The 26,081-nt window shown below is 37.2% G+C and overlaps 1 protein-coding gene across 1 annotated transcript; it reads left to right on the top strand.

The window, feature by feature from the left end:
* Window positions 1-3,313: 3,313 nt before the first annotated feature.
* LOC134349945 (RPA-related protein RADX-like) lies at window positions 3,314-25,867 on the top strand. The gene is made up of 11 exons (XM_063054897.1): window positions 3,314-3,749; window positions 6,540-6,682; window positions 8,337-8,529; window positions 11,117-11,225; window positions 11,709-11,812; window positions 13,894-14,016; window positions 18,595-18,693; window positions 19,686-19,853; window positions 20,150-20,307; window positions 21,260-21,453; window positions 25,660-25,867. Exons 1-11 carry the CDS (start codon window positions 3,314-3,316, stop codon window positions 25,865-25,867), a joined length of 1,935 nt encoding a protein of 644 aa, XP_062910967.1.
* The last annotated feature ends 214 nt before the right edge of the window (window positions 25,868-26,081 follow it).

Genomic DNA, 26,081 nt, shown 5'->3' with positions numbered 1-26,081 from the left:
TTTATGATTTTACTTGGCACTTTTCTATAAGATCTTCATTATTATATTTACCATTGTCTCCCAAAATGTTTTGAAAATAATACTGTATGTTAAGCATAATGACAATATCATGATAATTTTTTTGTTATTTAAAAATATTAATTAGGAGCAGGCAAAGAGTGGAGGATGGGACACTATTCTCCATTATTGTTAACTCTATTAACATTTTAGACAACACTTGCAATATTTCAAGTATTTGCAAAACCAAAGCAGACAAAGATAATTTTCTTACACTGGAACGCATCTTTTAAATTCTAATACAAACATACATATACCTTTTACATTATTGTCCATAATGGAATATTACCATGTATATTGAATTGCCAATCTAATAAAATTGATTTCACCAAGTAACACCTCCAAAGAAACCAGAAAAAAGCTTTTTCCTTCTTAGTTCCACATCCTCCCGTATCAGACCTCAACTCATGCAATCAGTTAATGCTTACATTGACCGCATACATTTGCTCCAATATTTTTTTAGATTAGATTTCTGTATGTTATTTCCGCTAATATATTAATGATCACACAAGTAAGTGAGTATGCAGACAGGTTCAAATGTATGTTGTTGGGTTCGAAAATAGTTTTAACTAGTTTGACAGCAAGAAAAGTTTCATTGGATTACTGCAAACTATTTAATTTTTTAAAATGACTGGTGCAAAAAAAATGTCAATTTTAATTCCTGGCATTCTTAAATATTAGTTCTCTGCCTTTAACAAAGGGTAACCTGTAAAATATTGACATAATTATTAAAGAAAAAAATTGTAATATCAACAATTTTGAATGTTTATACTTTGCATTCCCAATGCACGGCACTTCATTTTGCTTAATAGTTCTCACTGAGAAGCCATGCGAGTGAAAGCTATGTTGATTTTGTAGAACATCTGAAAGCCCTGTTTTTGCAGTTTGAAAAACTACAACAATAGGCCAAAAGTTCCTGCAAGTGTTGAGCTTTTCATTTTCACCACTGAACTATTAAAAAAAGACTAGGTTTACATGTTACTTTTATACTTTTGTAATTTCCTGATTCAAGTGTTTGCTAAAGGTTGCTCATTTTTCAGTAAATTTTCAAGTGACACTACCGTTGTTGGTAAGATCTGTGTGAGGTGGCATACAGGAGTGAGACAGATCGCTTGGTTGAATGGTATCACAATAATGATCTCGCATTAAATATCAGTAACATCATGGAATTGATTGTGGCCTTTAGGAAGGGAAAGTCAGGAGAATACACACCAGTCTTCACTTACAGGAAAGTAATTGAAAGGGTTAGCAGCTTCAAGTTTTTGGGCATCAACATCTCACAGGACCTGTCCTGGTCCTAACAAATTGATGTAATCATGCTCTGCTTCATTAGGAGTTTGAGAGCTCTGGTATGTCATCAAAGACTTGCATAATTCTATAGATGTACGGTGCAGAGCATTCTGACTGGTTGCATCGCAGCCTGGTGTGGATCTCAAGAGGTTGCAAAGGGTTCACAATCCTTTCCATCACTGATGACATCGTCAAGAAGCAGTATACAACACTATGGATCCTCACAATCTACGATTAAGAATAGAAATGTTGGAAATACTTAGTTTTAAGCATGTTTCCCATTCCATAGATAACTCTTCTCCTTATTACTGTCAGGGAGGAGGCAGAAGCCTGAAGGCATACACTCCGTTCGTACTGTATGCAGTTCAATTTGTACAAACTTTGCAAGTTTTTTTTACATAATTTCCTGCGTGGGTTAATTTGGATTTCAGCTTGGAGCAAATATGGTAGAAAGACATCTATCTCCATCTACTCTTTATTTGCCCTATCTTTTATAGCAATATATTTTCACAAAGTTTTCTCATTAAAAAACCCAAAGAAAACTTCTGGCTCAGGCGATTTTTAAGGTGTTTAACTCCCTACCGAGCTCTGTACGCAACACAGTGCAAAAGCAGTAGACACCCAATAGAGAAACAGCTTCTTCCCCTCTGCCATTTCAGAACAGTCCATGAACCTATGAACACTACACCGTCATTCTTTTTCTGCACTCTGTATTTTTAAAAAAATTTATAATACTTTTACATCTTTAAATAGTACTGCTGTTGCAGGAAAACAAACTTCACATTTTAAAAAGTCAATGACAATAATTCTGATTGTTCCAATCCATATAACCATAATGAATTAATTGCAATACTTTCTCTTTTCATTGCCAAATTTACTGGTAAGTTGACTCTTTTATGATGTTACATACTCATTGATAACACACACTCCTCCATTTCCCTCACCATTTTAAATATGTTGTACTGTTGGATCAATATCCAGTTGACCAGAAATTATGCTTAAATAGGCCAAATCTACAAACTCTGCAGGACAATTCCAGAAGAATCCTAAGGATTTCTGCATGCTAGAAGTGAGGAAAAGAAACATATTTCAAAAAATAATCTTATTCCCAGCATTTGGAAAAATGTCAAAATATTCAGGAAGAGAAACGATTTCCAGTAATTCCCCAATTTTTAAATTTCATCCTCAAATTCATATTAAAACCAAAAGATGCTGGAAACATGCTCAGTGGGGTTATCTATGGAAAGAGAAACATGCTTAAAGTGCAGTATTTCTAACATTTTCAGCTCTTAATTGCTTATCTGATTCCCATTTCATGCTGCTATTCTTAAAATACTCAGCACTGTGTGAGTTGGGTAGCAAAGTTCTAGTGACCCAGATTGGACTGTTATCTGAAGTGTTGTACATGTGGAGTACCTATAGTGCTGTATACATGTTCTCTCTGACCCAGAGGGTTCCCTTCTGCATCACAAAGGCATGCTGACTGACAGATTGCTAACAGGCTACTGTAAATTACTCTCACTTTAGGTAGGTGGTGAGTTAAAGGGCCTATAAAAGAGAATGGGTTAACAGGGAAATCAATTGGATTTCACCAATTGGCATCGACTCGATGGACGGAATTACTTCCTTCAAATTTATAAACTGGCCATCCTCCATTGAACCTGGCACTATCTATTTCTCAGGGCTCAGGCCCGCCTTCACGTTCAGTAGTTCACGAACCAGATGGTTATAGCGCCAACAAATCTAATTAACTCGGGGAAAGTTTGCAGAAACGTTTTCTCTCCCGCGCGAATCAGGCCCGGCGCGTGCAGGCTGGAGCTCTAACCGGCGGCGGCGCGGGCGCGTGTCTGGTGCAGCTCAGGCCGGGGCGGGTGCGTGCGTGGGCACGATCGGGCTGAAAGTCCAACCCGAGTGGGAGTGCTTAGCCCGTTGAGGGAAGACCGAGTGTGCGAGGCGGTTCGACCTCATGGACGCCGCGAATTCAAGTTCGTTGCCGATCGGCCACGAATTCTGGGTTCTGGCGGTGGAGCGGTACCTGCTGGTCGAGGCCCGCTTCTACCGATACGACGTGACTCTGTGTGGCGGAACACTCAGCATGTGGGCTCCACTGAAATGTCTCCTCGCACCGCATTTGAACCATCTAGTGCAGAGGAACGACCTGCGCTCCGGCTGCCGGCTCAGGGTGGCACAGTTGTGGGTGCGGGTAGACGGTGTGACAGTAATAGAGAGAGTCGAAATGCTGAGAGCCAGCACGCCTCCCCCTCTTCTGACAGCGGTTGGGCCCGTGTCCCGCCCTTTACTCAGCCCCTCCAGCTGTTACCTCCCACTTTGGGAGGTGAGTGACTATTACGGGGAGGAGTGGACTGTGCAAGCTTTCGGCCATGAACAAGTCAGCTTGGAAGGTCTGCACTTACCTCCATTTAAAATCCAAAATGTGTCTAACATAAAGTTAATAACTGTCGAGTTTAAGGATTATGTAGGCTGTAACTATGACGCCCTACATGTTTATTCATTTATAAAGAAAATATCAGCGGTTGTCTCAAAACTGCTGAATTGCGATTTGAAACAAATTATCTGATTGCACCTTCCTGAGTAGTTACATATGGAAATATGCAACTGTATTTTCCCATGTTTGCCTAGAAATTAAATTTCATTTGTCTTTCCCTGTATACATACCACTGGAAAAATGAGAAGTTGGTCAAAATCTCATTTTGAAATGATGTTAGTATGGTTTACACCCACAATATTTTTGAAATGGAGTCTGCACACATGTAGACAGACAAGGCCTGATTGAATACAAGTTTTAACAATTTGCTGCACACCAGTCTGAGCTCCAATGCAGACAGTCACAAGGCTGTCTTGAAGGAGTCAGATGCAACAGATGAGACGAGAGCTCCCACATTTACTCAAATCCAAAATAAAAACAGAGTTGCCCCTCTCCACCATGATGCTTGACCTACCGAATATTTATAGCTGGTCAATATTATAACTTGTTGGTAGTTCATATTAAATTACAAAGATTAGTTTTGTGAACCCGTTACATTCAAGACTGCACACGGTCTTGTAATATGAAAAGCTGTTCTTCAATCTGACATAGGACTTCATTGCCCATCTGTGAAGCCAAAGACTGGGAGTGTGGTGGAAAACATAAATGACACACAGTTATGATACACAACTGGAACGATCAGCTTTACAGAATGAATGGTGTTCTACAAAACACACACCTAGCCTGTGTTTGATTTTCCATTACTGAAATTATGATGTGAGCTCTGAATGCATACAATACCACACTTGTAGAAACACAAATGGAAACTGGGTTTAGGTTTCAACAGTGAGAAGATATAAATTGGAGGGAGGTGTGGCATCCCCTGCATTTATACTGAAATGCTATGAGAAGAGGAGGGGCTGTTCTGCAACTGGATCCTTGACTTCCTCACCGGAAGACCACAGCCTGTGCAGATCGGAAATAATTTCTCCTCCTTGCTGACAACCATCACTTATGCACCTCAAGGATGTGCTCTACTTGCTCTATACCCATGACTGTGTAGCTAGGCAGAGCTCAAATGACATCTATAAATTTGCTGAAGACACAACTATTGTTGCAAATTTTAGACAGTGACGAGGAGGTGTACAGGAGCAAGCTAGATCAGATGGTTGAGTTATGTCACAGCAACAACCTTGTCAACTCAATATCAGTAAGACCAAGAAATTGTGGACTTTAGGAAGGGGAAGTCAAAGGAACCACGCCAGTCCTCATTGAGCAACCAGCATTAGAAAGGGCGAGCAGTTTCAAGTTCCTGAATGTCAAAATCTCTGAAGAACTACAGTACCCTGTGCCCAACATAATGATGCAGTTATAAAGAAGACATGAAAGTGTCTATACTTCAATAGGAGTTTGAGAAGAATTGGTATGTCACAAAAGACATTCACAAATTGTACTGTGGAGAGCATCCAAACTGGTTACATCACCATTTGGTTTACACAGGATCGGAAAAATCAGCAGAAAGCTGTAAACTAGCGCTAGCCTCTTCAAGCATCCATGATATCTTCAAAAGGCGATGCCTCAAAAATGTCTATCCATCATTAAGGACCCCCATCACCCAGGACATGCCCTCTGCCCATTGCTATCATCAAGGAGGAGGTACAGGGGCCTGAAGACACACAGTCAGTATCTCAGGAACAGCTTCTTCCCCTCTGCCATCAGATTTCTGAATGAACAATGAACTCATGAACACTTCCTCAGTATTTTCCCCTCTCTTTTTCACTGCTTATTTAATTTTTAAAATTTCAACTTCTTACTGTAATTTTCAGTTTTTTTGTGATTTTACACTTGATTCTGATTCTGACCAAAGAACTGTGCTTTATTTCCAAATCTGGAATATGACTTGCCTGTCAGAGCATGAAACCTATAGATGGTGTTGGTTTCATGCTCTGATATTAATGTCTGTGGTGATAGACTGCCTATTTTGGAAGTGATGTCTAAGTGGCTTGGTAATTAGTGGTCTTGGTCCTGATGAAGCATCTCAGCCTGAAATATTGACTTTTTATTACTTTCCATAGATCTGCCTGACCTGCTGAGTTCCTCCAGCATTTTGTGTGTGTTACTCTGGATTTCTAGCACCTGCAGAATCTTTTGTTGATAATTAAATGCTGTGGGTTTTAAATATGGTACACCCTACATGGGTATTGAAAGGAGTGAGTGGTTAATACAATGGATGGGTGCTATTCACATAGGTTGCTAGATACCAATTCAATGTCAGAAAGTATTTGGGAGGTCTGGAGATCAGTCATAGTTGAAAGATAGCTATCATCTAATCTGCTCTTAAAGGTACAGTTTTTATGTGGCTGACTGAACCAAGCCAGATGTCCGTCAAACAGTATGGCAACATTTGAGGGCTTAAGGTTGGTGAATATGGTGAGCTGGATATAAATAACTTTGTTTGAAAAGCTATTTCTCTGTCCTGGGAATTCTTGACCTATTTGTATTTTTCTAAGGTACCTAAATTAACCGTTTCTCATCTGTCATGTGTGGGTGCTGAGTTTGTTAATGTTGAGGCTATAGATTTTGCAGGTAAAAAATAAAGGACATACACTTCTATAAATGTACTACATCTTATTGCAATACTAGTAGAACAAATACATTAATGGTTAAATCTGGATTTGTTTTTATTTTATAAATTTGTCATATACAGGTCTGAGAATAATCACACTAAAGGAGTTAGTGCTTGCATGGAGAAGAAGATTGAAATTGGCCCCACTGTTGGTGAGAATAATGTATAAATCCAGATTACGACATTATGGGAAAACTGCCAAGTACATTGATTGGCCTTATCAGGCAAGGGCTTCTTATGATTCTTTCTTTAATATAAATGGATGAAAAAGCAAACTTATTAAAGGACCAAGTCTTAAGATTACAGTCATCTGGAAGAAATGTTATTGAAGATTCTGACAAAACAATAAATGATTGTTATAAGATATGGAGATTTTGGTTTCAAACCCACCCTAGAAAAAGTAATAACATGAGATACATAGCACATTAGAAAAGATCTCTCTTGAATAAATCATTCTATTATATACCCTTTGTTTGCTTGTACTTCTTGCTTGTTGGTTAACGTCAGCTAGTGCAGGGGTTAGTTCTGCTACCTCACAGCTTCAAGAACTCAGTTTCCATTTGGACACTGGGTGCCGTCTGTGTGGAGTTTGCACATTCTCCCTGCAAATACATCAGTTTTTTCTACTTTTCTCACATATCCATAAGGTGTGTGATTGGTAGATGTAAACTGATTGGTAGATGTAGTTGTTGTAAATTGCCCCTGCAGGTGAGTGGCTGGAAAATTAGGAGAGCTGATTGGTAAGTAAGAGAGGCCTGCTTACAGGGAAATAATTGGTGAAATAAGTTGAATGGAATTGTTTGAGAGTTGATGTAGATGCAATGGGATAAAAGGCCTTAGATGTCATAATATGAAAAATATGAACATAGATCACAATGATGCATGAATATTCTACTTATTCTAGCCATTCTGCAAAGTGAAGGCAACTGGATTTTAGGCAGATGGTCATGAGGCCTGGCCCTTGGAATGCAATCTTGATGTTTTGACAGCTTGCTGTGAAAAACCTTGAACTGTTTATAAATATCCCTGACAATCAGAGACGTATATAAACAACTCAAATAGGATTTAACAAATTATAAAAATAAATATTTAAAATGAGGGCGAGTAAATCACCTGGAATTCTCTGTGGTACAGCTGAACACCAGTCCAGAGTCTAGATCAGTTCTATGTATGTAATGTTTTAATTAGATTCAGCAATAACCATTTAAGTGTTTACATAACTTACATAGAAATGTTTGTAGATGAGGAATTGCAGGGCAGAAACATGGTTTAATTTACTGAACTTTATGGAGCATATCTACTGGTTTCTAAAGTTTTCAACCCTTGTCTTTCAATTATAAAACACATGTAATCCAGTTGAACTCCCCAAAGCACTTTACAAGAGTATCGACAAATTTGATATTGAGCCACATGAAGGAATATGGAGAGAGACATGGATGCATATTTTAAGGCTTTCTTAAATATATATATCCAGCATCTGAGAAAGTATTCCTGAGCTTAACACAATAATCACTGTATTTGTTTTTTTAAATGGAATGACCAGCCAAGGAGGAAATGCTAAGTTAATACTCAAAAGAATTTAGTATTGCTTTAATTTGTTTGTGTATGTTTTGTTCATTATCATGTAGAATTAAAAAAATATATATACCACTGTACACTGAAGCTTTAAAAATTCGTTCCAAACATACCCTTTTTACCATGTGCTTGCTGTTTGTCCTCATATATCTTATTAGCTGTCTGTTAATTATTTGTTTTATGCTCTTATGAAACATACTAGGGCATTTTCAAATCTTGGTGGGGAAGGATCAGTATGAAAAGCATGTTGTTTTCATTGCTACTTTTATTCTGCTCAACTTTATGAAATGCTTTATTTTATAGGCATACTTTAAAGTTGCTGACTCTTCAGGTATGATGTCTGCTATTCTGTGGAACTCATTATGCCCAAAACTCTTTAGGAGTCTAGAGGTTGGGACTGTAATACTTATCCAGCACTACTCTGTGAAGGTTGCACATCAGAAGAGAAGGCATCCTATTTTGTACTGCCCAGACATAAAAATCTATAATGAAATAGGTAATTTGTTAATGTTCTATTATAGTAATAAATTATAGATCATTTAAGCAGAACTTACTTTATTTTTCAAATGGACAATATAGTTAGAACTGATTGAAAACAATGTGATCACTGCTGAAGTCTTCTTCCATACTAAATAAAGCTTGCAAATCCATTCATTGTATCAGTGATATAACAAGTTCTTAAGTTAAATTATAAAAATTGCATATGCTGAAAATCTAAAATAAAAACAAAGTGCTGAAAACACTCTGCAGGTCAGGTAGCATCTGTGGAAAGAGGAACAGAGGGAACATTTCAGGCCTAAGACTTTGCCAAATGTCTCACTGTAGGGCTTTGAACTGAAATGTTAACTATGATTCTCTTCGTCCGAATGCTGCCTGACTTGCTGAGTATTTTCAATGTTTCGATATTATGGGAAATCTTATATCTTCTAAATTTTTAAATGGAATCTTAGTGGTTGATAATTTCTCATTTATTATTACTGGTCAAGAAGACTGACTAGCTAAGCATCTCAAATTAATTTCATGCTTTATGCATCTACTTCACTTGAAACAAAATCAACAAGCAGCCTGTTTTTTTTAATTCATTTACGGGATGTGGGTGTCGCCAGCTAAGCCAGCATTTATTGCCCATCCCTAGTTGCCCTTGAGAAGGTGGTGATGAGCTGCCTTCTTGAACTGCTGCTGTCACTGAGATGCAGGTACACCCACGGTGCATTTATAGAGGGAATTCCATGATTTTGACCCAGTGACAATGAAGGATTGGTGATATGCTTCCAAGTCAGGATGGTGAGTGACTTGGAGGGGGATTTCCAAGTGGTGGTGTTCCCAGGTATCTGCTGTTCTCGTCCTTCTAGATGGTAGTGGTCGTGGTTCTGAAAGGTGCTGGATTGCATGAAAAAAATTAATTATCTATACTACATAGAAATATTTAATTTTGTCCTGTGGTCTCAATTACCAATGAGGTCATGTTCTATCACTTCCCTTTAATTTTTCTGAATCATATTCTGTAGCGCCTCTTTAACCCCACATGGGATTGATAGCTGACTATGATGTGACAAGAATAAACCAATTCCAAAGAAGGCTGCTGGAAACCTGTCAGAGCTTTGGTTTCCAGTACTTTAAGTCTTATTTTCTTCAAATGATTTGGAAAACAAATTGCTACCGGAAGTTAAACAAATACACTTCTCAGTATAATTGACTCAGTAATTTTGAATCTTGGATCTTTACACAGGGTGCATAATTAAGGTAGCAATCCACGTTTAATTTTCAGCAACAGAGTTATCATTAAAATATCAACTCTAAACTATTGTTTTTGGGGAGCTAACTCCTTTAGTGATTTTTAAAAAATGAAACATTAAAGGATGCAAAAGACAATTCAGCAGAAAAAATAATCATGTTGTGCTGGAAATGGGTATTTCTATAACCTTGCTTTATCACAAATTCTGGTTACTCAAAATTTCAGTTACTCAGTGGAAAAAGTAATGATGAAGGAAAAAAAAGATAGACAACTGTCAGATTTTATTTTAGAGTGTCATGAAGTTAAACAACACAGAAACAGGGCTTTTGGCCCAACTGGTCCATGGCAACCAAGTTGCTGCATCCAAAGTAATCCCACTTAGCAACATTTGGCCCATAGCCTTCTAAACCTTTCCAATCCATGTAACTGTCAAACTGTCTTTTAAATACCTATTTCAACCACTTACTCTGGCAGCTCATTTCACATAGCTACCACCCTTTGTGTAAAGAAGTTGCCTCTCAAGTTTCTATTAAATCTTTCCCATCTCACCTTACTGCTGTGCCTTCTAATTCTTGATTTACCCAACTCTTGGAAAAAGATTGAGTGTATGCAACCTGTCCTCATGATTGAAACACCTCCACAAGCTCACCAGTTAGTCTCCGATACTCTAAGGAATAAAGTCCTAGCCTGTCGATCGTCTCCTTATAGCTCAGTCCCTCAATTCCTGGTAACATTCTTTTCTACACTATTTCTCGTCTCATAACATATTCTCTATAGCAGGACAACCAAAGCTGAACACAATACTCCAATAAGGCCTCACCAACATCCTGTAGAATTGCACCGTGACTCATAACTTTTGTACTCAGTGCCCTGACTAATGAAGTCAACTGTGCCAGAACCCTTACTCACCACCCTTTCTATCTCTTGAGTCCACTTTCAGTGAACCATGTACTTGTACTCCAAGGTTCCTATGTTCTACAACACTCCCCACAGTTCTGCCATTCGCTATAAAAGTCCTTCCTGGAATTGACTTTCCAATATGCCACTTCACTCTTATCCAAGCTCAATTAAATTTTGCCATTTCTCAGCTCATTTACTTAACTGATAAAGATCTCCCTGCAATTTTTCATAACCTTCTTCATTGTCCACTATACCACCTGTTATAGTGTCATGTTATGGATTATAAATTAATTTAAAACAGGAAAGTTGATATGGGTAACCTTAAAATTAATTTGGTGGATTGAAATAGTAAATACAGACAAGTTATATTGTGTATGTTTTCCAGAAAATATCTGTGTCTTTTGTCAACTAACACAGAATATAGTTTACATTTCTGTTTGTATTGTAGATATTTCCTTAAACCCTTGGAAACCTACATCTGATATTAAGGTTATTCCATCAAAACAAATTAAACCTGAGTGGAAACTTCCTGATATTAAGTATCAGTTTATTACAAGGTGAGCCACCATTGGAAAGGTTTTCTGAATATATACTAATTCACAAATTATTCATAAAATTGTTACATTTCTATCTGAAGTAAAATAAGAAAACTTTAAAAATATTTCATGCCTTCAACCATGAATTATTTCTGTTTAATTCCTGACTCCCAACATTGTACTTACAAAATATTTTCATAAAGTTTATTCATTATTTTTTAAGTGATACTTAAGTAGAATTTAAAATAAATTGCAGGGGTTCTATGAATATCTTTTACATTAATTATTTAAGAATGTAGAAAATATATTTGATACTGACTTTTGTTGAAAACATTACCAAAAAGTTTTTGGTAGGCACTAAAATAATCCAACATTTTCTATGATTGAAGAGAAACAAACCATACTCTTTGATATTTCTGTTTTGTTTTTTTTACAAATAGTACCAAGTCTGTTATATATTTGAGATAACTAATTCTAAATATAAATCAATGTTCTTTTTTTCAGGGATAGGCTTGACATTGTGCCTGATAGTTATATTTGTGATGTCATAGGCCTTGTCACCTTTGTAGGAAGATGTGAAAGAATCAGAAAGTCAGGTAATGCACCCAGTTCTTCTTTGAAAAGATAATTAAGATATTCTATTGTAAACCTGTTATTCACCTTATAAAGATAAATCAGTCTGCTGTGGTTAGTTCTTATGAAACCATATGGAGGACTCAGTTAGAAATATTGTTATACCACTGAGGATATGTTATCCTGTCCTGTTATTGACTGATGTTATTTTTATTTAACTTTCTTACGATGTATATTTATCAATATATTTATTCCAAAACTCTGATTCGAGTTCATGGTAGGAAATACTGTGAATTTCTGGAATTTCTGGAATTTTTCAGGCAAGCAGATTAAAATTATTCGTACCATGGGTACACAAACCACCTTCCTCCTCACTAGGTATTACCTATCAGCTGCCAGTTTGTACTCCTTCCCCTCCCCATACTTGTTTATTCTGGCTTTGTGGCCCTTTTCCTTTTTATTCTGATGACTGGTGTCTGCCGGAAGCATTGACCTTGTATTCTTCTCCATAGATGCTTGGTATGCACTGCATAGAACTCAGCCTGACTTGCAGAGTTCTTCCAACATTTGTGTGTCAGAACTGTCAAAACCATTTGTTATCAATTAGTACTGTCTAGATCATTAGTACTGTCTAGTGAGACAATCTATACACAAATTAGAATTAAACTCTTTATTTTTTCAGTAGGTAAATATATTAGAATTTTCAGGAGAACTTGCAACATCAAAATTTCACCATTTTTAAGACCAGGAATTTCCAGTCTTTAGCACTAGTTAAGTTTTAAAATCTTATTCTGGGACTAGCAATATCAAGCACCAATAATTCCCCTCCAGCATTAAAGAGTTCTGCAAGAACCAACATAGTATTCTAAATAATTGAACAATCTCTAGGTCACAGTCCTCTTTCTGAGAGAAGTTGGTTACTCAGATATTATCCATGATCACATGAATAATTATCACGAAAAACTATTAATGAACTCTTAAAGTAGGCAAATGGCATTCTTCTTTGCAATTTCCATTATCCAGCTTTTCATGTCATCAGTTTAGCTGAACGTGGTTCTCCTTAAGCTCCATTCCTATTCTTTTGAGCATCTGTTTGATGATATCTACTTTGATTAATCCTTCAGGGAATCCCTGAATTGAGCTTAAAATCAAAAGCCTGATGTAATGTTGTCCTATTTTGCAATATAAATGGTTTACTCTGCATTCTCACATTACTTCATGAATAGTTTTAAAAACCAGAGGCAGGAGGCTTCGAAATATACTTAACTTAGTCTTGCAGTTGCTAAAGTTCGCTTTTGGATTGTTAAAGGATCCTCCCTATAATATTTTTGTATGTAAGTTAATTGGAAATTGTTACCAATTTGGTCTTCATTATTTTCTTTTGGTCTTAAGATATTGCTGTTGGGTCAACTTTTCAAGCTTCTTTGAAGGTATAAATGAAAACTGAAACTTTTGTACTACATTTGACTGAAGGAATTTCTGTCTGGCAAATCCTGATTTTGGATTGCTTGTGTCTAGTTTACTGTGCTGATTTGGTGGTCTACCTATTTGTACTATATGTATAAAATCAGTTCATTTAGGTTAATAAATTGTTGTTCCATAGTTTTTGTCACATAAGCATAACTGAGATTCAACTTCAGGCACACAAAATCTCAGAGATCTGAATTATTGTTAGGATAATTTTGAAATATGTTTACAGTGAATGAGGTTGTCATCTTAAATTTATGCACCTGGAATATATTTGAAATGAAAAAAGTAAGGAAAAAATATTGTTAATATTTTATTAATTCTTCAAATGGTGTACATTTTAATCTTTATGATATTTTGGTCTGATGCAAAAAGGTTTATGTTTTTACTTGGGCTTGGGGCTGGAGTGAGTGTTTGGTGGCTTTCTGTCTAACTTCAGGTTGAAATAAGTTGGTATGCTTTAGAAACTAGATGCTTACATGGCATTGGAGCAGAATTTTCTTTCTTCATTATCAATTTATACACATCTGTGGCATACAAAAAATGAACATCATTTGAAACATGAATAATTTTCCACAATTAAATTACTTTCCTGGAATCAGTGTCATTTATACTGTTATCAATGATTTTTTTTCCCTAATGTATTTAGAAAGCAGCGATGATTTTTGGGTTCGACGATTTATCGAAATGGTCGATGAAACTAGTGCAAAACCATTTATTCTGGAACTTTATTGCACATCTCAACCAGAAATTTACCGACAGCTACATCCAGGTGGTGAACTTCATATTCTGTATGTTTCTCCTAGATCTTATCTTCCCTTATTTTTATTGCAGTAGCTATATAGAGTAAGTTTACAAAGCATGCACCAATATATAAAATCTTGTGCTCCATCACTGATCTGGCATTTTTCTTGTTGCTGATACACAGATTTTTAAAAATATGGACATGAATGTAGGAGGTATGATTAGTAAGTTTGTGGATGGCATGAAAGTTGGTATTATGGATAGCAAAGAAGCTGTCTAAGATTGCAGCAGGTGAAAGATTGGGCAAAGTGATGGCAGATGGAATTTAATTCCAGCAAATAAGAAGTAATGCATTTTAGAAATTCAAATAATAGAAGGATATAAACATCAATTGGCAGGATTTTAAGGAATGTTGATTAAAAGAGGGACCTTAAGGTTCAATTCCACAGTCTCCTTAAATGGCAATTTAGTTAGCTGGGAAGGTGGAGAAATCAGAATAATGCTTGCCTTCACAGGTTACGGCATATAATATAAAAGTTGGTATGTTGCATTGCAAATTTACTAAACACTGGATAGACTGTACTTGGAGTATTATGTGTGTTTCTGGTCCTCACGCAAAAGACAGATGTGGTTACACTGGAGAGAGTGCAGAGGAAATTCAACAGAATGTTGCCTGGATTAAAGGAGTTTAGCTATGGGAAGGGATTGAATGGACTGGGTTTGTTTTCCCCTGAGAATAGAAATCTATAAAATAATAAAAGTTAATGGATAAGATAGATCACTTTTTATCTATAGTAGGAGTATCAAAAATAAGAAGGTCTAAGTTAAGGTTAGTTTTGAATGGGATTTAAAAGGATTTTTTTTTACAGAGAGACTGGTTGATATTTGGAACTTGTTACCAGAGCAGGTGGCGGTGTCAGATACAATTACTACATTTAAGAGACATTTAAACAGAGCAAGTTGGATTAGTGTAGATTGGCAAAATGGTCTGCATGGGCATGGTGCACCAAAGGGCCCATTTCTGTGATGTAGAACTTTCAGAATTAATGCCGATGGCTCTATTAAAACAAAACTTTTAATGATCTTTCATGTGACTTCTTAATTTACAAAGACTTCTTAAAATGAGAATAATTGCAGAACTACGCATTTTGTTTATGTTTTGATGGAAAAGAAGAATGTAAGGGTCAAAAATGAAAATTTCTGAACTTTGCAGAATGTATCCGTGTGTTCCAAAAAAAGCAAAACATCTTCTGGGTCAGATGACATTGGGTGAAACATTTCTAAAACATTAGGAATTACTACCCCATGTTGTTTACTATAATTGTACATTTAATCTACTGATTAAACAATTGGGTTATTGGTCTAGAAATTAGATACTTTTTTGCTTCGTTGACATTGATTTAATTAGAATTTTGATTGCAATTTATGTTCCCAGTATTGTAATGCATAGAGAGAAGCAGACCTGAATCTTCTCCTCTCATACCCCTACTCCTGACTACACATTTTTGTGCTCTTCAACCTCTACGATTAAAGTGATTTTTACTTCCTTTTGGTTTTTAGGAGATTGAGTTAGGGGAGAATTCAATGCGGCTGAATTGGGATGCAGAATGGAGTTTAGCATACCTTTGAGATAAAGGAAGCTATATCTATCCAATAAGTGGGAAATTTAGTTATGATCTTGCTGAGTTTACTACATTACTACAAAGCAAAGCCTAGGTCTAGGCAGAGGAGGGGTATACTGTTAGTCTCTAAGTGGTTTTACTCACTAGGACTGGACTTTTACAAGTATCAGTGGTGCACTTGCTTTACAGAAATAATGAATATAACATAGGAGACTATTTGAACTGCCACAGTGAAAAACTTGTTTTGCTTATCGTTCATACAGATTAATTCAATACAATGGTGTATTGAGGTAGTTTAAGATAAAACAGTAACAATGTTGTAGACAGAGTTCCAAATATCAGACCGTACCTAGGCTGTGACAATAAAAGACAGTGGTCACCAATGTCATAAACTTTCAGACAGTGGAAATTGATTGCCATTATTTTACTGCAGTGTTCTACTACAGGAGAGTGGAATGCATGTTCTGCTTTGGTAGAGTGTGATAGAAGTTGTAGACAAGGTGAGGCCATCTCAAGAATGTGCTGTGATGATGTGGCTTTTTGTGTGTTGGTTCAACTGACCACCCATTTCACAGAAGTATAGCTTGAAGAGGCAGCATTTCACTGCATGGAGACAGGTCTGAACAACATTCTGACTTGAACTGATAGTAGCATGTTGCATTAATACTATACAAGCTGAAACAATGAACTTTGCAATAAGATGAAGTTAAACTATTTTCTCAGGCACTACAATTGCCAATATCCCCAAATCAATGTTTTAGGGATTGCCATCAACAAGAATATGAAATTATTGGAACTGTAGAAGCTTCTAAGAGGCTGGGGTTCTACAGTGAGCAACTCAATTTCTGCTTTGTTTAGTCTTCTAACAACGTACATAATTGAGAATCATTACAATTCTATTCTATCTACCCAGATGAATTTAACTCTAAACACACTGAAGCTTTCCTGGATGATGGAAGTAGGCAGAAGAAGGAAGTACCACGAAGAGGGACCTCTCATGATGTGTGGTTGTGGTTTGCTTGATTGGCCTTTGCTTCAACTTCTCAGAATCAAAAAGGCAGTCACCACTTACATGCAGAAAAATCTGGATTACATTTTGACTTGAGTTTAGTAACAATTTAGATTGACACCATTTAAGACTTTTCTAAGAGAGTGATTTTATCATGCAAACCTAGAGGAAATGCAGCTTTAAGAGAGTTCTAATTTTGGGAATACGTTTTAAAAATAAGTGCATTTTAATCCAAGGTTCCAAGGTTCATTTTATTATCAAAGTGTGTATACATCATTCAACTCTTCAGATTTGTCCTCTCCAGATAGCCATAAAATACAGAAAACCATAAAAGTAGTTGAAAGAAAGACATCAATTCCCCTGCACAAAAAGAAATATTTTAAAAAACTCACAAAACCCAAACCCCTCACTCACACAAAACTTAACATCACCCAACCCCCAACCCACCAATCGGCAACAAGAAAGAATGAGCGAAAACATGAAAGAACAAATAGAAGTGAAAGAGGCCAATAAGAATTACAGACTAATCTATAAATCTCAGAATTTCAATAATATCTCCAAGAGCATCGAAACTCAAGACCTGAGAGAAGTGATTCAAATTAGCAGCCCCTCTGAGGGAAGCGACTCGAACCAGCAACCTCTCTGAGGGAAGCAACTCAAATCAGCTGTGTACGACAGTTGGGAGTTTGGCCAGCACTGAAATTTGGTGTTTTACATCTCCCATATATTGTTTATGGACATTCAGATGGTTATTTAAAATTGGTGTAAGTTAGTGTGCTATTTTAATAATAGCATAATCAGTATAAAAGTCCACAACTTTAAGCTTGTTCACCTATAGCTTTTCCCTACTGAAATGTCATAAACTGAAATATTCTGTTTTGCTCTCCACAAATGCTGTATTTTCATCATTTTCTGTATTTATTAAAGATTTCCATCATCTGCACTGTTTTTGTTTTGTCAAATGTTCTAATAGGTTGTGATGAACTTCTTTTATGAATTCCTGCAGACGACACAAAAATTTGTGGAGTTGTGGATAGGTATGTCAGGATGTACATGAGGTACAGATACAAAAAAATGGCAGATGAAGTTTAATCCAGGCAAGTTTGTGGTGTTGCACTTTGGCAGGTCAAATGTAAGGGGAATATACATAGTAAACAGCAGGACATTAAGAGCACTGATGTACAGAGGGATCTTAAGGTCCAAGTCATAGCTCCCTGGAAGTGGTAGCACAAGTAGATAGAGTGGTAAAAAAGGCTTTTAGCATGCTTGCCTTCATTGGTTGAGTCACTGACCATAAGCGTCATGTGCTGCTGTATACAGTAACACATTGGCTAGACCAGATTTGGAGTATTGTATTCAGTTGTGGTCACTGCATTACAGGAAGAATGTAGAAGATTTGGTGAGGTTGCAGATGAGATTCACCAGGATACTCCCGCTATTAAAGAATGTTTGCTATATGGAGGGTTTGGATGGAGTTACAATTTTTTCCTCTGGAATATTGACAATTGAGGGGAGATCTAATGGAAAGTTATAAAATGACGAGAGGTATAGAAAGAATAAGTTTCAGAGTTGTTTTCCCAGGATAGAAATAGAAAATGCTAGAAGGCAAAGATCTAAAATGTGAGGGAGAAAGTTTAAAGGAGACTCATGGATCAAGATTTTTTACACAGACAGTGATGGGTGCCTGGAGTGCACTGCCAGGAATGGATGTGGTAGCAGAGAGTATAGTGGTGTGAGAAGCATTAAGACAGGTACGTGAACATGAAGTGAATGAATGGATATGGATCAGTTTCAGGCAGATGGAAATAATTTCATTTAGCATCATGGTCAACATAGACATTATGAGATGAAGTGCCTGTTCCTGTGCCATGCTGTTCTTTGTTCTAATTTGTTCCTGCATTACGAAATACCTTGAATGTTTATTCTACAACAGACCAAATGTTTAATAAATATGTTCATCTTTTTGAATTTTTAGTGACTTTTTTAGTGTGCACTCAGATGAGGGTTGTAAGGAACAAATTCAATAGCATTACCTATTTGACTTCATCCCATGAGACTCAAATTTATATCACAGGTAAACAGTATTCAGATAATTATGCCTTTTATTTACTTTGTTTAAATTTATCAGATTGATAGTATTGACAAGAAAGTATGTAATTTAATAGTGAACTATGGAAAAATTTCTCTACAGTGAAAATGTATTAAATGCCTGCACAGCTCCAGAGACTTAGGTTTGTCGCTGACCTTGAGTGTTTTCTATGTGGAATTTGCATTCTCTTTATATCACTGTATGTATTGGCATCTAGGGTGCTTCAGATTTCTCGCACATCCCAAAAACACAATGGTAGGTTTATTAACTATTTGTCCACAGAGCAGGTACGTGGCAAAAGAATCAGGAGAAGGTATTGGGTATGTGAGGGAAAATACTTGTAAACTAGAGGGTAATATGATGGAGAATGGGGAATGCAGAGTGCTTGCTGTGATTTCATAGACTGCATGGCCTTTTTCTATGCCATAATAAAACGTTTCAAATATAAAATTAATTAGAAATGCAATTGTGGTATTTCCAGGAAGAAAATGATTATGATGTGTCAGTTTCTTTCAATCTACATGCATCACAGTGGGGTTAGTATTCCTAGAAATGAAAATAGTGTGTTGATATGTGAAGATAGTAGATTTTCTCTGTAAATACATTATGTTCTTTTGATTGAGGTTTGGATAAATTGATGCTTTGAAAATCTAGAAGTGGATTTTAAAGTAATTGACATGATATAAAGTTGGTATTGCAGATTAACTGCTCATTATGAAAACCACGGATTTTCAATCAACTGAAATTAAAATTGACTTTTATATTAGTCGGGTGATTTACAACATTAATTTTATGTTCAGGTATACGTTAACAATCTGCCACATGCATACTAATTGTTTAAAAGTCAATTTTTTCTGTTATGTCTTCAAAGTAGTCCATAAATTAAGATGTTGAAACTATTCAAAGTCAGATATGTTAGTAAGATTTTTCAGGTTAGAAATTATACTTAAGTAATTTGTGAAAAATGTTTAATGCAGGTTATCACAAGGGAAGACCATATAGAACTGACAATACAGTCAAAAGATTTCTTCATTGGGCAAAATTGCAAAATGAAAAAGATTTTCTGGAAAGTTCTCTGGTAGGAGGATATTATTCTTTTCCTCCTCTCCCATCAAGCTTCTTGACCTACATTCAAAATATGAAAGGTATGGTTAGAAAGTTGAAACAATGTAATAGAGTTGACAGTTACCAGAAAAGTGACATTTTCTGTTTCTGAAATCTTACGACCCTTCTGGGAGAATTTATAATGTTTTGTCTTATGTGCACTGATGATTGCATTTCTGAAACACTGGAACCATTTCATTAAAAAAAGATCATTTTTGCAATTTTTTTGCTTGTGTCTTTATTGTTGCGGACTGCATGAATTCTTATTTTTGAATTTTAATGTCAACACAGTGTAGTAATGAAGTCATATTTACAATTTTGTTTTCTTTCAACATAGCAGTCAATCTCACCACAATGTGCCAGTTAAAGGAGAAAATAGAAAGGTTGTATTATAGAGAGCATAAACAGATAGTCATTGAAGGAATTATTACAGCTGTCAGATATATTACTCCAACATCTTCTATTGGATGTTCAATGCACAAAAAATACACTCAGGTATAAACAATATTTATAATTGTATTCTTTGTCACTTTCTTATTGCCGTTTTGATTTTTTACAGCAAAAATCCCAGTCAAGGTTATTTGTCATCTGTGGTAGTTCTGATGATTTTTCTCTTCACCGACTGTCATGCAACTTGACTAAAGATTACTTCCTGAGCTGTATTAACATGCTCAGTATTGCTTGGGTTCTATGATAAGCAAAAGCAAAATTTTGCAGATACTCAGAATCTGAACTATAGAAATGTGCTGGAATCATTCTTCAGGTGTTTCTCTCTATAATTTGTGGAAAGGGAAATGAGTTACTGTTTGAGATCAATATCTTTGCAACAAAACAAATGTTGCCTGATCTGCTGAACATTTCCAGCATTTTCTATTTGTATTCTATAACCCTGACTTCATTACACAAGGTCAATAACAAATGATGAGATGTCTTGATCTTGTGCTCTGCTCATGTACATTTATCATTAAAAGATGACTCTTCCTGTCATCATTAGGAGGCATGACTCATGAATTGCATGAAAGCAGTCCATAGATTAGCTCCCTTTTGGATGAACGCATTGCCACTGCTAATTCAGAGGTAGCTACTCAGGACCAATTCTGCTACTGATTGATACTCAGCAGCATATTTCTTACAATGTGGTGTTTATGGCAGACATCCTGTAGGAGGCTAGCTTCCAGATGATTGGCAATGTCTTTCACTGCACAGGGCCTCTCTAGATTTCCCCATAAGGTGTAGTATAGGAGCAGTCAGTAGCATAGATAACATCGAAGTTGCCTTGTCCGTTTTAAAACCATACTAATGCTGGACTGGAGTAATTCTGCTGAGAAACCCTGGCAACTCCTTGCGTAAGTGCTGGTGTCAGAGCAGAAGATCTGCCCAATTACATTTTTAATGGTATTTCTTAAATTACCTGTTCTGATTGTTAAAATATATTGTTTACATTCAGCTTGCAAACACTAAAAATGGTGCCAATGTGCAATCCAGCAACTCATCCATTGAATATCGAGATGATTTGGCAAATAACCAAGAATCAGAGCAGGATTACTTCTGTAACTTCCATAGGATATTTCAAACTTTCAACCAAGCATTTAAGTCAAAGGAAGAAGTTACATCACTTGGAAGAAAAAATTACAATCTAAGGTAACTTGTTCGTTATTTTGTTCAGCTGATTTTATTAAAGTAGTAGAATCAGGAGTAGGCCAAATGGCTAATTGAACCAGCCTCACCATTCACTAAGAACGTGGTTAAACTCAGCAACAATTCCACTTTTTACCAATCTGTTGCCATATTGGTTGATTAATTTTATGAATAAAAATCAGCTTTGAATAACGAATGTCTATAAACCTCTAGAGCTCTCTTCATTGCTCATATATCCAAAGAATATGACCCCAGTTCTATAGACTGTCCAGCTAGGAAAAGGTTTCTTAACATCTAGTCTGAAAATCTCTCATAATTTTATAGCTTTCAATAACGTCTGAAATGTTCGTTTTTATACTAATTGGTGGAAGATTTAGGCAGTAATCCAACAATTGTACTGCCCTCGCAGAGGTGCTGTAACATCAACTAGACAGTCAGCCAAACTCCATTCAAAAACAACATGTGAATCAGGGTATAGCGTCCTAGCTCCTTGGTTTTATTGCAGATTCAGTGGCATGACATAATGAGTAAAGAGTGAAATTGAAAAAAAACAACAAAATACAGTTCATTCACTGCGCTGTTCCAGTCACAAATAGATATACACAGGTAAGTAAGAACTTAGCTAAGTTTCCTGCAGGTAAATATTATAAGATTCCAACAGGTAAATACTGCAGGTAAATAATACGTGTAAATTATTAACATCTAGGTTAGTGTCTAATACAGTGGTCCCCAACCTCCGGGCCGCGGACCGATACCAGGCCGCGAAGCATGCAGGGGTGCAGTGGTAGCAGGAGCGCACCCAGCACATCTTTAAGAAAAAAGCCAAAATAAACAAGCTAATTAATTAGGTGCCGCCTGACACGTAAATGTCGGCCCAGACCAGAGGCGATTGCCGATCTGGGCCGACATTTATGTGTCGGGTGGCACATAATTAGCTTGTTTATTTCGGCTTTTTTCTTAAAGATGTGCTGGGTGCGCACCAGCTACCTCTGCTTCTTGCATGCTTCGTGGCCCAGTATCAGTCCGCGGCCCGGAAGCTAGGGACCACTGGTCTAATAAACTCAAAAATAATATTCTATTTCAGCAAAATCTTATTGATACCTTTAGCTTAACTACTGAACAATATAACACCAACTTACAAGGAATGCTTCTGGGGAAACAACGGGATGGCTTTGGATAGAAACTTCTTTTGCTCCTAACATAAACCTCTGGCCTTCTGCCAGCCAATGTGCTTTTCTACTTACTACTTCCTGGCTGCACAAGAAGTGACTGAAGTGATCAGAAACTTCTTATTAAAATAAAAGCTGAATGTGCTTAATCTTATTGGAAAATATAAATAAATTGCCCAAAGGTCAGATCACTTCCCACTGATCTTTGGGAAGGAGCAAACCAACTCCTAAGGCAGGCTTCAGGAAGGTCCTGGCAGAACCTTGGTCTGTGGTCTTGACCTTTATCTTCCAGAGTCTTCCATCCATCTCAGGGAAGACAGCAGTAACCTTAGCCATGGGCCACTCATTGTGGGTAGTTTAACTGTCTCTCAAGAGCATGACATCTCCCTCTTGTAGATCCCTGTGAGCTTTCATCCACTTCTGCTGGGTCTGCAGAGTTTGGAGGTACGCATGGTTCCAGCAAGTCCAGACCTTGTTAATGAGAATTTGTACCTGTCTCCATTGTCTACTGAGAAGACTGTTAACCATAAAGTCTCCAAGTGGAGGGGGTATTCCAATCTTTTGAGTGAGTATCATTGCAGGCAACAGTATAAATGGGGAGTTGGGGTCTGTGGAAACTGGAGCAAAAGGTCTCACATTTGTTATCTCTGCAACCTCCGCCATAAATAGGTTAATTAGTAAGACGAGGGTTCTGGAGCAGCGTAGAGTCAAGGATTCTTCTCACCACTCCAGTCATGCGCTCCCAGGAGCTGCCCGTGTGGGAGGCATGAGAGGGATTGAACTCCTACATGTATCCTTGTTGACTCAAGTACTTCTGCACACTGGGGTCCTGTTGGTCTTTCTCTATTCCTTGTTCCTTACTGCCTGCTACAAAATTTGTGCCACAGTCTGATCTTAACTGCTTTGCTGGGCTACGGATTGCAAAAAAGCACCTGAGTTGCAACTTGAAGTATTCATAGATTCAATTATTTCAATATGGATTGCTTTGAGCTCATGCAACTGAACAACACTGCCCACAGTTTGCTTTGTGCCTGGCCTCCCCTTGTACATCTGGCGGTGATTAACCAGGGTCCAAAGATATCCAACCCAACATATGTGAAGGCAGGACAGGTATGCAAGTGCTCGCAAGGTAGATCTGCCATGCATTTTCCCTCCATTTTGCAATGGAGCTTCCAGCAGATGATACACTTGTGTAGAACTAAGTTGATGAGCCTCTTATCCCATGCTCCACAAATTTGCTGCTCTAATGGCTCCTTCCGTAAGGACTTTGACATTTCACCTGGTTGTGATAGTGCCATACTAGCAGCAAGGAGACGCTGTTCTTCGACAGGATAAGGGGATTTCTTTCACCTGTGTTCAAGTGTGCATGTTTCAAGCAGCCTCTGATGCAAGTGAAATTGTCCTCAGAGATACAAGTGAGCCTCAGAAGAGCGCTGTCTTTGACTATGGATTTCCCAAGAACAAGTGTTGTGAACTCTTCTGTGAAGGCTTCTCTCTGAGCAGCTTCTCTCGTTGGCTTGAGATAATTCATCTGGAGTACAGGGTAAGTTGCAACTGTGCCACCCCTTACACCTGTTAAGCTGGTTGAAGTGTTTGTGAACTCTAGCACTGTGGATTAAGAATGCTACAGCTCTAATGAGTGAGCTGGAAACATAAGGTGGTAAGGTTTCCCTCTTGAATCTCGATAATGAGGTGCTCACCTGTGGACGAACCTCCACATCTTTCTCCGGCTTTTTTTTCTAGAGTTCACTGAGGGAGGTGAGGTGGATAAGAGCCTGTTTGCAATTGTTGGGTGAGCATGTCTAGGGAACTCTAAAACAGAGAGGAGCAACCCAACTATTTGTCTAATCCCTGTAGACTTCTTTGTCCATTGTCTTTAGGAAGATTGTGTTTTCGATAGATGGGGCAGGTTTGTTGTCAATCTTTGTCTGGTTGAACATGGTTTAGAAGCATAGAAAACCTACAGCACAATACAGGCCCATCGGCCCACAAAGCTGTGCCAAACACGTCCTTACCTTAGAAATTACCTGGGGTTACCCAGAGCCCTTTATTTTTCTAAGCTCCATGTACCTATCCAGGAGTCTCTTGAAAGACCCTATCGTATGGGTCAATGTTCTGGAGAAAAACATTGGGCTTCTTTATTTCTGTTACGTGAAACTCCATTGCTCCAGCACACTCAGGATTTTGGTGATAATCACTCAGCAGATTTTCCAGATTACAGGATGTTGTTATCAATATTTCAACATGTTAGGTTTTCTTTTTATGTGGCACAATAGAATGATAACCTTTCCAGTGAACTTGGTAAACATAAAGGGGAGCACAGCAACTAGTAAGTTGAAAGAGAATGTGGGAAGTGGGGCTCTTGTGACTTGGATGATTGATGATTACTTGGTGAACCAGATAGAAAATAACATAGAACAGTACAACACAAAAACAGGCCCTTTAGCCCATGATGTTAGGCTCAGCCATCCTGAATTTCCAGTAGTCAAGCTGTGGATTATTATCAACGCTGCTATGGACAGTCCCAAGCCTGGGGTGGTGTGGGGGGGGTGGAATGGAGATACTCTTTCGGTTGAATTAATTTTTCCCCACCCCCCTTCCTCCTCCTCCTTCATTTGCCCACTCTGCCCCTTCTTAGCTCTTCTCACCTGCCTATTACTGCTCCTCATATGTTAACCCTTTCATTCACAGGAATCATTTTCATGAACCTCCTCTGGACCCTCTCCAATGTCAGCACATAGTTTCTTAGACAAGTAGCCAAAATTCCTCACAATACTCCAATTGCGGTCTGACCAATGCCTTATTAAGGCCCAACATTTTGTCTTTGCTTTAAAATTCTAGTCCTCTTTCAAGGACTAATAACCTAATGAAGAGTGTCTTAATTAAACTTTAATTTATCATTGCTGAACTTTAGATTTTTCCAAAACAAAAAGATCATGTAAGCAATTGACCTGAATTTTATTGATCATATTTTAATTATTTTATTTAATGGAATAGTTCTTAAAAAAGAAAAGTAACTGATTCATATTGCTGATTATAGATCAAGGAAAGAAGAATTGTTTCAGAGTTCCATCTTGAAAAATAATTCTCCTGATCCAGACTTATTGTCCAGTAGTGAAGAAACAGAGGATGAATATTTTACTGCTGATGAAGGTTTGTTCAACATGAGCTTCTCTTCTGCTCATGCTTCTCAAAGCCAGTTCTGTGGGAGAAGTTACATCCTAAATAGTTCAAAATTGACAGGCTAATGAAAAAAATAAATTCACATCACAAATAAGTTAATTGTACCTTGTTACCAAGTCTTATTTTTATTATTTTAAGACTCTCAATAATTTTTGTAATTGATGCTCAAGTCAGAAATCACCACTTTTTTCACAACGAACTATTAAAAGGACCAGTACAATTGTCATTAGCCTAAATTGTAGTAAACTTTATGTTTTCCTTTAGCATTTATGTCTTGTT

The sequence above is a fragment of the Mobula hypostoma genome, chromosome 7, assembly GCF_963921235.1.
Source record: "Mobula hypostoma chromosome 7, sMobHyp1.1, whole genome shotgun sequence".
Taxonomy (NCBI): Eukaryota; Metazoa; Chordata; class Chondrichthyes; order Myliobatiformes; family Myliobatidae; genus Mobula; species Mobula hypostoma.
The sequence above is the reverse complement of the archived record's forward strand: the minus strand, read 5'-3'. Positions and strand labels throughout refer to the sequence as shown.